The sequence below is a fragment of the Mesoplodon bidens genome (genome assembly GCF_964165515.1).
Source record: "Mesoplodon bidens genome assembly, chromosome: Y".
In the NCBI taxonomy this organism is placed as follows: domain Eukaryota; kingdom Metazoa; phylum Chordata; class Mammalia; order Artiodactyla; family Ziphiidae; genus Mesoplodon; species Mesoplodon bidens.
In genome coordinates, this window is record NC_138180.1 from 45,153,132 (window position 1) to 45,165,573 (window position 12,442).

The 12,442-nt window shown below is 35.3% G+C and overlaps 1 protein-coding gene across 1 annotated transcript in view; it reads right to left on the minus strand.

The window, feature by feature from the left end:
• LOC308609681 (serine/threonine-protein kinase Nek1-like) overlaps nt 1–12,442 on the minus strand; it is a gene marked incomplete at its 3' end in the record, with an annotated part of 151,820 nt that overhangs the window by 97,726 nt on the left and 41,652 nt on the right. Inside the window, 6 exon segments of the mRNA XM_081223394.1 lie at nt 3,740–3,943; nt 6,061–6,101; nt 6,104–6,114; nt 8,092–8,178; nt 8,304–8,371; nt 10,819–10,902. Coding sequence (XP_081079520.1) covers nt 3,740–3,943; nt 6,061–6,101; nt 6,104–6,114; nt 8,092–8,178; nt 8,304–8,371; nt 10,819–10,902 — 495 coding nt within the window.

Genomic DNA, 12,442 nt, shown 5'->3' on the forward strand with positions numbered 1-12,442 from the left:
GTATTGAGATGCATCCATCTCCCTCATCTACTTCAAAACTGCTGAAGAATCACTTCATTATCCCTCCCCTGGAATAACCTCTTGGTTACTTCAACTTTACTCTGAATCTTCTCAGCATCTCCAATAAGTTTTCGATCTTATCAATATATAATTATAAACATACTACTGGATAAATATTTGAATATTCTTACATAACTTAAAAGTTATCTCCTTTTACTATTACTACAACACTCGACTACTTATTTTGAGAAGCAGAAATCATTAGTATTTCCTGCAAGTAACTTTCTCTCCCTACTCACTATATTTTTCCCTCTTTAAATGTAAAACTACGTTAGCAACAATATAATTGCTAAGTCGATTTAGGCCTGCTTTTTTTCTTACTGGGCAAAAAAGGGAAAGGCAAGTGAATTTTCTTTCTTCGAGAGAACAGAGGGGTGGTGAAGGGTAGATTGCCCACAGTGGAAGGGATCAGAAACTCCAACGGGAAAAAAGCCAGAAGCTGAGATGGTCGCCTTTCCCATCAGGGATCCCTAGAGGAGCAGTTCTCAAAGCCTCATAGTATCAGTGAATCAGCATCCCCAGGAACTTATAAAATATGCCAATTCTCAGGCTCCATCTCAGATTTACTGAAATAGAAATAGAGGTGGGATTCAGCAGCGTCCTCCAGGTAATTTTTATGTATGCTAAAGTTTGGGAACCACTGCATAAAAAGTCTGCTTCACAGGCAACTGAGAGCCAACTGTGTGAGTGTGCTTTCTCTTCTGAACATGTGCGTTTTTTTTCCTTTCTTTTTCATGGAAGACGTGCTTTATGATCTCCACCTTGCCCTAAATTTGAGTGTGAGTCTGTCTTTTCCCCTGTGTGAATGCACATGTGAACTGAGAGATGGGACATGTGGAATCAAAGAAGATGCTGGAATTCCTATGTTGTGGCGTCCAATATAGTCGCCACTACCAACATGTAGCCATTTGGATTAAAATTTAAAATAAATAAAATTTAAAGTTCAGCTCTTCAGCCACACTAGCCACATTTTAAGCTGGTGGCTATGAGGTTGTACATGCAGATATAAAACATCTTCAGCCTCACAGAAAGCACTACAGGACAGCACCTACATTCCTAATGGACCAGAGCTTGTCCACGATCTATCAAGCCACATCCAAGAAGACATCTCCAGGATGTGCTGGACTGAGAACTATGCCCCACAGACCCTGGCTGACGGCACTGAGAGAATTCAGGGACTAGAAATTTAAAGACAACACAGAATATTATAGTGATACTGAAAATAACAGTTCATATGCTGCAGTAAAAGTTCATATTGTTTCAAAGTTAAAGCCTTAAAAAAAGTATCATAAACTTTGTCATTAAAGTACTGAACAAGTGATATATAGCAGAAAAATCATAAGAACGAAAGTTTTTCATGAAGAGTGAAATCTAAGTGGTGCATAAACAGCAACGGGGTACTATGTATTTCGTAAGTATGTGTGTCAAACACTCTGTTAACAGCCATAATCTGCCCTTTTGTCTTTAGATGTTACAGGCTTTGTGTATATCAGGCTTGAGTATTTTCTTTTTAAATGCAGTCATTCTTTCTTCTCCAGTAGTTGCCAAAAAACACTAGTACACTGCACCATAAATCTGTCCTTGAAAATGTTATTTATAACAAAGGAGTCTTGTAAGACACCCACATTTCAGAGATTGTAGCTATGTCCTATAAAGTGGCCTTTAACCGCCAAATTTTAATTGGTTTTCTTGCTTACTAATGTGTTTTCCTGGATGTAACAGTTCAATCCACATCTCTGTTTTCTAAAGATTGTTTGTTCATATGGATGTTCTGTTAAAAGCCAGAGGATATACGACACTTCCCTCTCATCTCATGAACATATAAAAGTAATAAAACTATGGTTTTGCTAGATACCTGATTTATACAAGAGTATAAATGATCATTGTTGATCATTTAAGTCAACAAAGGCCACACAAACTACGTAAAATAATTCCACTTTCAGGTGATCACATTTATATCAATAACTTACACTAATTGACTTGATATAGATTTTTGATAAATCCTGTCAAATTAAAATTCAACACAACAAATATTATGCACCTATATGCAAGTACTAGAGGAGGAATCTTGAGTCAATAATCTATTACACATACGTATAAATGCCCACACATCAGTGGTTTCCAATCATTTTGTTAGAGAAAAAAACAATTACAATCAGATGAATTATAAAGATAACATATTTATATTAGCATAATAAAGTGATATACTGATAATATTTAACATATATTGCATATACTGAGTACTTATTAAGTATGAGACATCAGGCACTTCACACGCAGTGTCACTTTTGATTCTCACAACCGCCTCGTGATGTACGTACATTTACAATCCCATTGTTCACAGGTGAGGAAAGGGAAGCACAGAAGTGTTCAATAATCTTACCGTCAGAAACCAGAGAAGACAGAGAGTACTGAGAGACGGGGGTCAGGGCTGGGGCGAGGGGAAGTGGAGTTACTGGTTACTGGGTATAGAGTCTTTTTTCCAAGGTGAAAAGAGGTAGACAGATGTGGTGATCACTGTACAGCATTATGAATGTAGTTACTACTACTGAATTGCATACTCAAAACTGGTCACAATAATAAATTTTATGTTATGTCTATTTTACCACAATAAAATAAACTGGAAAACCAAATGAGAGGCACACAAGAGACAGAGGAGTACTTCTGCGCTGAGGCGATGGCATCAGGGAACATATACTTGGTCTTCGCTCAGTTCTTGGCACACAGCCCTCATATCCCTGTGATTCCCTCAGCAGGAAGAGCACAAAAGTGTCTGTTGTTGTTCAAAACAAGCCCCTTTCAAACACACCTGAATTTATGTTAATGAGATGATACATGGAAAGCACCTAAGGATGGAGGCTGGTTGCCAAGGAAACCAACCACCTGACTAGAGGGTTAAAACTTTCAATGCCACTCCCCTCCCCCACCCAGGAGAGGAAAGGGGCTGGAGCCAATCACAAAGAGCCAATGACTTAACTGATCCTGCCTACTAATGAGGCCTCCATAAAACCAAGAGGACAGGGTTCAGAGAGCTTCTGAGTTGGTGAACTTTCAAAGAGGGACCCCAGTTCCTACACTCGGGACCCTTCCGGACCTCACCATACACACCTCTTCACCTGGCTGTTCATCTGTATCCTTTATCCTATGCTTTATAATAAACCGGTGAACGTAAGTAAATGTTTCTCTGAGTTCTGTGAGCCGCTCCAGCAAGCATATTAATCAAACCAGAGGAAGGGGTAATGGGAACCTCTGATTTATAAGTCACTCAGAAGCACAGGTGGCAACCTGTGACTTAAACTTGCTTCTGAAGTGGGGGTGGGCTTGTGGGAGAGACGGAGCCCTTAACCTGTGGGATCTGATGCGATCTCCAGGTGCACAAGGTCAAGGCTGAGATGAATTCTGCCTGGTATGTGAAAACTGCCACACATTTGGTGATGAGACGTTTAGCAGTAAGTGTTAAGAGGAAACACAGAAGGTACGTTCTCCCTTCTAGAGATGCACAGCTCAAAAGCAGACAGCAAGGGGGAGAGCTACGTGAGAGAAGAAAGCAAGCTGACGCCAGTGTAAAGGCAAGCATTCCCCCACAGCTGCGATGTGCTCTCCTCCAAAGAGGAGGCCACATCCTAGCCAAGCACCATAACCCTACTGTTCAATTTAATTATAAGACAAAAGAACATACCTGAGGGGAGAGAAACTTTTCAATGTGTTTGGCTATAAAACCTCTCTCCAATATGGAGTTGACTGATGGTCTATCCCTAGGATTTCTTTTAAATAGCTGAGAGAGCAAACTGCGGAGATAATAATAATAATAATGCAAAGACACGGGTGGAAAAGATCCGGATATGATCTTCAGGACCAGGTTTTTCATATTGCCAGCTTCAAACTAAAATCCAGAAAATAAATTAACATATATGAAACATAAGTCAAAAATGTCAGTTTCAACAATGAGAAACAGTACTTTTCCTATCAATGAAGAACAGAATTGAAACCCTCTTCCAGTTTTAATCACCACATGCTCTCTAGAGCCAGGTTCACTTGGTTATTTACGAACACATCTAAAAGAGAGTATCAGTCCTCATAAAATGGTACAACTCGCTATCAGATTAACTTCTACTTATTCAAAAAACTACAAGATGGGATATAGGTATCAATTAGAGTAAAGAGTTTATAAAAACGTAACAGTAATCAAGATGGTAAAACAAGCAAACCTGGTGGTCTTCATTTAAGACCTGCCTTCCTCTGCCCCTGCTGTAGCAACTAGAACAAGAAATTAACTACAGAACTAAAACTATTTGGTAAAAATATAATAAATAAAGGTACTGATTAATTTCCTTTTATACACTGCTCATTATTACTTTTAAGTGTGTGATGTTCCCAAAAGCCATGGGATCAGCAATGTGGCAAATATTCCAAACAGGAATGTAAGCCTTATCAATGGGAATATATATTTTAGGATTAAACACAATATAAACTCTAACTGAAGTGGGGGGAAAAAAGAGGTGGGGTAGTTTAAAATCTAAAGATGATTTTATTTTGAAAGTAAAATTAAGCTTTTGACATCTCAGCTAAAATAGTATAGAACAGTTGTACACTATCAATATGTTCTTAATGCACACGTTAAGAAAACAAAACATGCTATAAGTTAGGCACTGGTGATTATATCCAAGTATAAAAGAGTTCTGTTAAATGTGGAATTCTCCTAGCATTTAAAATATGATATTGTTTATTAAGATTTGAGTACAATTCAATCATCTAGAAATACCTATATACCTAAGAAGGAATCCTAAATGCAGAAATAGGTTATTACTCTATTTTTTCATTACAATGAAGTTTTATTTATCCCTCAACTGATAAGCTCTTCATAAATAAAGGTTAATGAATTACTTAATTTTATGTGTCCACTTAAGGGTAAACAATTCCAAAATACAGAAACAATGGTGACAGAACAATGTATTGTAAATGAAAAGACTTTCTAAAAATATGTAGATTTAGACCTACATGACTGTGTGTCACAGAAAAACTGACCAATTCCTTAAAGTACAGATCTAATATCCACCATGCCATATCACTTTGGCAGTCCATGATTTTTCCTTCAGAAAAATAAAATCTTAAGGGAATACAGTAGAAGAGTATGCAACTATGAATAAACACAACAAAGAAAAATACTCCCCAAATAATATCAGGCAATAAAAACAAACTATAAAACTGCTTATACCATATAACCAAACTCTTGAGGGAAAAAAACCAAAAACTAATTTTATAAATTATTCTGTAAGTCTAGAAGGAAACAACAAAATATTACAAGTAGTCATTATTGGCTGGAAGAATTGCTTTTGATATTTATTCACTTACTTATATTTTAATCTCTTCCCTTAAGTTTTCTGTAATGAAAATATATTATTGCTTAATCAGTGGGAGAAGCATTTTTAAAAAGATTTTAAAATGGAAAGTGATTAAAATTCCACCTATTTTGGACAAGAACTCCCCCTTTTTGGTGAATTATGTGTCATCTCAAAAGAATCGCAACAGTGAAAATTTTAAATACTCTGAATTAAAGATTATTTAAATTGATAAAATCCCCCCTCAACGAATATGCTGAGATATGTTCTTTAGATAATTTCAATTTCAAACTCAAATAATTTGGATGCTTTTAGAAAAACTGCTAAAATGAAATTAATAAAGTTTGTTAAGCTGAAATATCAAATTCATACGTGAATTTAACATTAAAAAGAAAGCAAATTTGTCTTTAGAAATAATTTTCTGGAATAAATTATGATATATGTATCATAATAACATATATAATATGTATATGTAATATATGCATACATATTAAGGGAAAATTGATTTAAATTTATACCTCAGAAGAGAACTTTATAAACTGACAGAGAAGAATTTCTAGCACAAGAGGGTCATCTGAAAGATAGCATATGATTTTTTTAAATCAGAAATATATGTACTTTTTGACATAAATTTTAAAGTATCTCAGAAACTTCTACTTACTGCATGTTTAAATGTGCACATCTCATAAAGGACACACCCAGAGCCCAAATGTCACTAGAAAAGAGAAAAATAAGAGATCTTCTCTAAATATCCAAATTTACTTTAAAAGTTTTTTTAATTTAAAGGAGACAAAAGCAGCAAAAAATGCTTTGCAAAAATATGAGTTCCATAAAACATGACCTTTCAAACTTAAAATTACAACCATAACCAAATGACAAAAGCGGCTATCCCAGATTAGAAAAATAACAGTTGCCCAAGTAATTACTTTAAAAGTTTCATTAAAGAAATCTAATATTTAAAAGGACAAAAATCAGTAAATTCTATGGATGCTTCATTTAGTTTTTTTTATTTTGCATAAATCAAAATGTTTTGTTCTATTATTTGTAAAATACCACAATTTCTTAAATACTATAAAAGCAAAATATTGCTTTAATGAAGAAAATATTAATTTACTAAAATTAAATCTGAAACAAATCTGTGACAGCCAACTAAAATATGTAAGTATATTATTTTCTCCTAATTTAAAGACTTAGTTACACTATCTTCTTTATCTATACTCTCTTCCGCTCTTTTATCTTAAACAGATAGTTCTGTAACTAAAAGACTACTTCTATTTTTAAAAGGAAAAAAAAAACCCACAATTAAGAGCTACAGTGGTCCTTGGAAGTCAAAAAAAAGAAAAACAAAACCACTGCTCCTGAAAGTTGAACTTACTGAAAAAGAATAAAGCCCATTATTGAAATCCTAAAGTTATCTTTACCCAAACTCTCACAAAAACCTACAAATATAAACCTGTAACCTCCAAAATCTGTTTAATTTTAAGATTCAACTAAGAAAAAAATGTAAATGTAATTAAGCTTTTAGTAACTTGTACATATTACAAACTAAAAGCTATAAACAAAAACATTAAACTAATGATCTTATCAATAAAATACTTAAAAATACATTTGGGAAAACATGAATTTCCAAGTATAATTGATGATGTTCATCCATTACATTTTTAAAGCATTTTCCCCCCAAAACCAATTTTACATAAAATTATCCAAGGGATGATTAAATCCATTCCAAATTTAAAGACTAATATTTTCACAGTTGAGTTATCCACAAGACACGGAAACAGAATTAAAATGTAAAATTACTTTAGCTCAAAGAAAATACTATTTTCTTTTAGAATATCTACTAATAATACACTGCATGGACTTGACTGATCGTTGTAATTTAAACTGATTTTAAATACATTCCTCAGATGACGTTCTCAGACCTTCTGCTCAGGTCTGAAACACAGCTTCCTCTCTACCCTCAAAAAAAAAGGCGGGGGTGGGGCAGGGGGATAGCAACCATGAACACATGCATTATTGCCAGCTACCACTTTCTTTCTTTCAGCTTCTAAGGGTGCTTTCAAAATTAGACTAATGCTTCTTCGTTGGCATTTTTAAATTACTGTGTATGAGAGAAAATAAAGGGTAACTGGAATTCAGTGGCAGAATTCCTCTTCCCAACACACATATTAGTCAATCTGTTAGCCATAATACAGCCCAGTGATTAGGAATTTGTGCTTGGGAGCCAGATGCCTGGGACTTTGAAGTTACTTTACCTCTTTTTGCATTTGGTTTCTTTATAAGGAAAGGAGGAATGAATAATACCTACAACTCACAAGGTTATCGTGAAGATAAAAAGAGTTAATGCGTAGAATGCATTTAAAGCAGTGCCTGGCATATAGTAAGTGTTCAATAAATATTAACAATGATAATTCAATAAGTGACTATTACAAACAGAAAGACAAAGAAAGCACTCTATTTCCCATTATAGCTTAAATAATAAAGTGATTCTATAGTTCCTTCAGCAAGATAGTGAAGTAGCTGCTTTATAATTCCCCTCATTATATACTAAAAAAATGTATATACATATGTATATATATGTTTACATATGTGCATTACTGATTTTAGAATAATATTCTGAAGGTTAATAAAGACAGTACAACAGAGAAAGATGTAAAGGAAATAAACACATAATGAATATAATTTTAAATACCTTTTATTATTATATGGTTTGTTTTCACAGATTTCAGGTGACAAGTAGTATGGGGTCCCTATGCAAGTCCGAACCAGCTCCACAGTACTAGAACAAAAGAGAGTTATTGGAGAAGCTTAAGACACTTAAAGACATTACCACACATACATCACCAGGGATTAAAATTTCACTGAAGACATTATAGCAAACCAAAGTTTAAAACTGTATGTTATCTATTAAGAACTCTAGTGATTCCAAAATCTCCAAGTTGTATTGTCCCATCTTTGGTTAAAAATATGTTATGTAAAAGAGATGAAAAAAAGCCAGAAATATTGCTACAGTCCAGTTCTTAGTCAATGACTTGTGTCATAAAAATGAATCCAGTTAAAAAATAATGCTGGGATGAGTGGATATCCACATGCGAAAGGATGAATGTAGACCCCTATCTCACATCATAAGCAAAAATTAACTCAGAATGGATTCTAGACCTAAATGTGAGAACTATAAAACTCCTAGAGGAAAACACAGGAGTAAATCTCCATGCCACTGGGTTACACAATGATTTATTAGATATGACACCAAAAGAACAAGCAAAAAAAGAAAATACAGATAAATTGGATTTCATTAAATTAAAAACTTTTGTGCAAAGGACACCATCAAGAAAGTAAACAGACAACCCACAGATTTGGGGAAAATATTTGCAAATCATGTATCTGACAAAGAATCTGCATCCAGCATAAAGAACTCTTACAACTCAATAATAACCAAAGACAACCCAATTTTAAAATAGGCACAGTCATATATTATATGATCCATTTGTATCAAATGTCCAGAATAGGCAAATCCACAGAGACAGAAAGCATACCACTGGTTTCCAATGCTCTATCATCAAACTGCAGAGCCAGGAGTTTGTGGGATTACATGAATTAAACTCCATTATCAGTCAGATGTGAACCAAGCACATGCTCACAGACAAAGATGGCACAAGGCAGGGTTGAGTGGAATGGAGTAAAATGGTCTGAAATGGGATTAGGAGGCAGAGGGTCGGGAGACAGGAAAGATGGGGTAGGGAGCCCCACCATAGTCCCCCTCCTTCCCACTACTCATCCTGGGGCTACAAGGCTACATAAGCAGCTGCAGGCCTAAGGAGGTAAGAAGACAGACACACGGCCTTGACATCAGGAAACAAAGCCCCTCTGTACTACCCACCCTGGGAAGTGCGTAAGCCCAAGTGAGGCAAACATGAAAGAAACCTCAATGCAAAGATGAGTGAGCTGTGGGGACAAAGTATCTCCCACAAAAGAATCCAATACACGTGAAGAAAGCTACTGCAAAGAAAAACAACCAATAAAATAACCGGAACCAGAATTCACTACAGACAGAATTAGTTTTATAAAGCAGTCCAATAAAAACTTTGAAGTAAATGTATTTAGAAACTTGCAAAGAAATAAATGAAGAAATAAATATGCATTTGAAAAGAACAAGACATTATGAAACAAAACCCAATTACAATAAGAACAGATCTATATGAAAAACCATTTAGAAATACTGGAGAGAAAAAAGTCATAATAAAGTCAACAGATGAGAAAAGCACTAGATTACACAAAATTTCAAAGGGATTTAGTTAATTAGAAGATAGGTCGAAAAATTCATGTAGAATACAACTGAGAGAGACACAAATAAAATGTGAAAGAACAAACAAGACACTTGAAGGGACGAATTAAGAAGCTCCAACATGTGTTTAGAATAAAATCCAGGAGACAACTGTGAAAGTAGCAAAAGAGAAATAATATTTGAAAAAATATAGGTAAACATTTTCTACAACATTTCTAGAAGAAATATACATTCTCAAAAGTACACAGCATAATGAATAAAAGTGAGCCTCACCAATTCACAAACTGTGAAATTTCAGAACCATGGGACAGAGAGAATATCTTAAATGGGCCAGAGAGAAGAAACACGGGCAAGAAATTGCAAATTCCTAAACAGCAACACAAGAAGCCAAAAGACAAATGGGCAACATCTTCAAAATTCTGTAAGAAAACAATTTCCAACCTAGAAGTTGATAACCAAATTCTCATCAAAGTAAGAGAATCTTGGACTTCCCTTGTGGCGCAGTGGTTAAGAATCCGCCTGCCAAGACAGGGGACACGGGTTCAAACCCTGGTCTGGGAAGATCCCAAATGCTGCGGAACAACTAAGCCCATGCATCACAACTACCGAGCCTGCGCTCTAGAGCTCATGAGCCACAACTACTGAGCCCGTGTGCCACAACTACTGAAGCCCGTGCACCTAGAGCCCGTGCTCCACAAGAGAAGCCACCGCAATGAGAAGCCCATGCACCACAACAAAGAGTAGTCCCCACTCACCGCAACTCTAGAAAGCCCGCGCAAAGCAACAAAGACCCAATGCAGCCAAAAATAAATAAAAAGTAAATAAATTTTTCAAAAATTAAAAAAAATAAAGTAGGAGAATCTTCAAACATGCAAAATCTCAAAAAAAAAAATCCCTTCCACTCAACCATTGTTTTGGATTTCTTCCATCATAATGAAAGAGCAGGACGTGAAAAGCAGGCAAAGACCTAACACACGACACCTGTGTGATCTTCAGGGTTACAGTGGAGTGGGGACCGTGAAGTGAGAAGACAGTAGGATGCAGACTGCACCAAGCTCAAACGTTCTAGCCCAAGACAATGCTGGCCCCATGTCCACATCCACTGAGAAGTTAGTAGTGACAGAATAAACTTACCTGCGATTTTATGTCTCGATGAAGAATTTTTCTATCATGTACATGTTTCAGGGCCAAACATATCTGTACAGACCAGTCCAAAATCTAGGGGGGAAAAATCAGATCTGTCATTTCTTTTAAAATTTACACTTCACAGTAGTCTTTCCTTGATCATTAAAACGATTCAGAAATATTCAGGTATGAGGCGAACTAAATCCTTAAAAAAATGAGGCTATCATGTTTCACTTCGCTGTACTGTAAATAATGTCACTAACATTAGGTAGATATTCGAGCCAACTGACACATTATGTGCAGCACACATGGTAAGTTTAAATGTAAGACACTGCTACTGAAGCATCTCTTATAAATCAGAATTATTATGGAAAGAAATTTCCGGAGAAAAGTGAAAAATTGAATTACTTTATATTTTAGTATAGTATGATGGTAAGTGACTTTTCTTTGTTGTTAAATATATCTTTTCTTCTATATACGTAAGTAAAAATCATAAGAGGAAGAAAATTAGGCTGGAAATTTGGAAGACATCTCTTTTTTCTCGTCCCACATTCATCACATAAAAACACACACTCTGGAGTTGGCCACTTGAAAGTAAAAAGGCTGCATTTCTACCTCACTCCTAACACCAAAAAAATTCCAAGTAGATGGCATTTTTAAACATGAAAAAATTAAGGTATAAAACGAGGAAGAAAACACAGGTTAATTTACTATACTCTTTGACTGACGCAGGACTTCCAAAACATGATACCAAACCCACAAGACACAAGAAAAGTTCCCTATATAAATTTTAAAACATCTGGATGGCAAAATATACTATTAAATTTAATAATTATTTGAGAAAATACCTGCAATAACTGATAGACTGCTAATCCTCTAATATACAACAGTTCTTCGACATCACTGAGAAAAACATGGCAGTCAAAATAAGAAGTGGTCAGAAGATGGGAAAGGCAAATCACAGAGGAAAACATAAGCCAATAAACACATAAACCAAATACTAACTTCCCTCCAAATTAAAAAAAATAGCAATTAAACAAGATACCACTGTAACCTGACAAAGATGAAGTGATAAACAATGTTGACCAGAATGTGAGGAAATAAGTCTTGGCATACTCTGTTTGTGAGAAAGTTAATTACAGTTACTCAGTAAAAATTTTAAATTCACATACCATTTGAAAGAGTAACTGAAATTTCAAATTTATCCTACAGATAAAATGTAACAAATACAAAAGAATATGTACAAGGATGTGTACTCCAGCATTGTTCATCCACCTAAACATCATCAAGGGCCTGGGAAAATATCACAATTGGAATCAATAGAGTTCTATGCAGCCACTGGGAAGAAGGAAGTACTTCAATTACATACACTGTGAAGGGAAAAGAAGAAAGTCACAGCACGGTATGCAGAGCGCACTCCTTTTTTTAAGTCTCTTTCTGTCTATAACATACCAGCACTCTGTGTAATTGTTTACAACTGTGTGCTGTGTGTAGGGAGGATGCACAGAAGGACAGCTACCCATCAGTTAACAGTGCCTTCTTCAGGGAAGTAGATTTTCAGAAGAATGAATGAAAAGCAAGTAGCAGGCTTTACTTTTTATTCTTACCTCTTCAGTATTTTTTTTAAAGAACA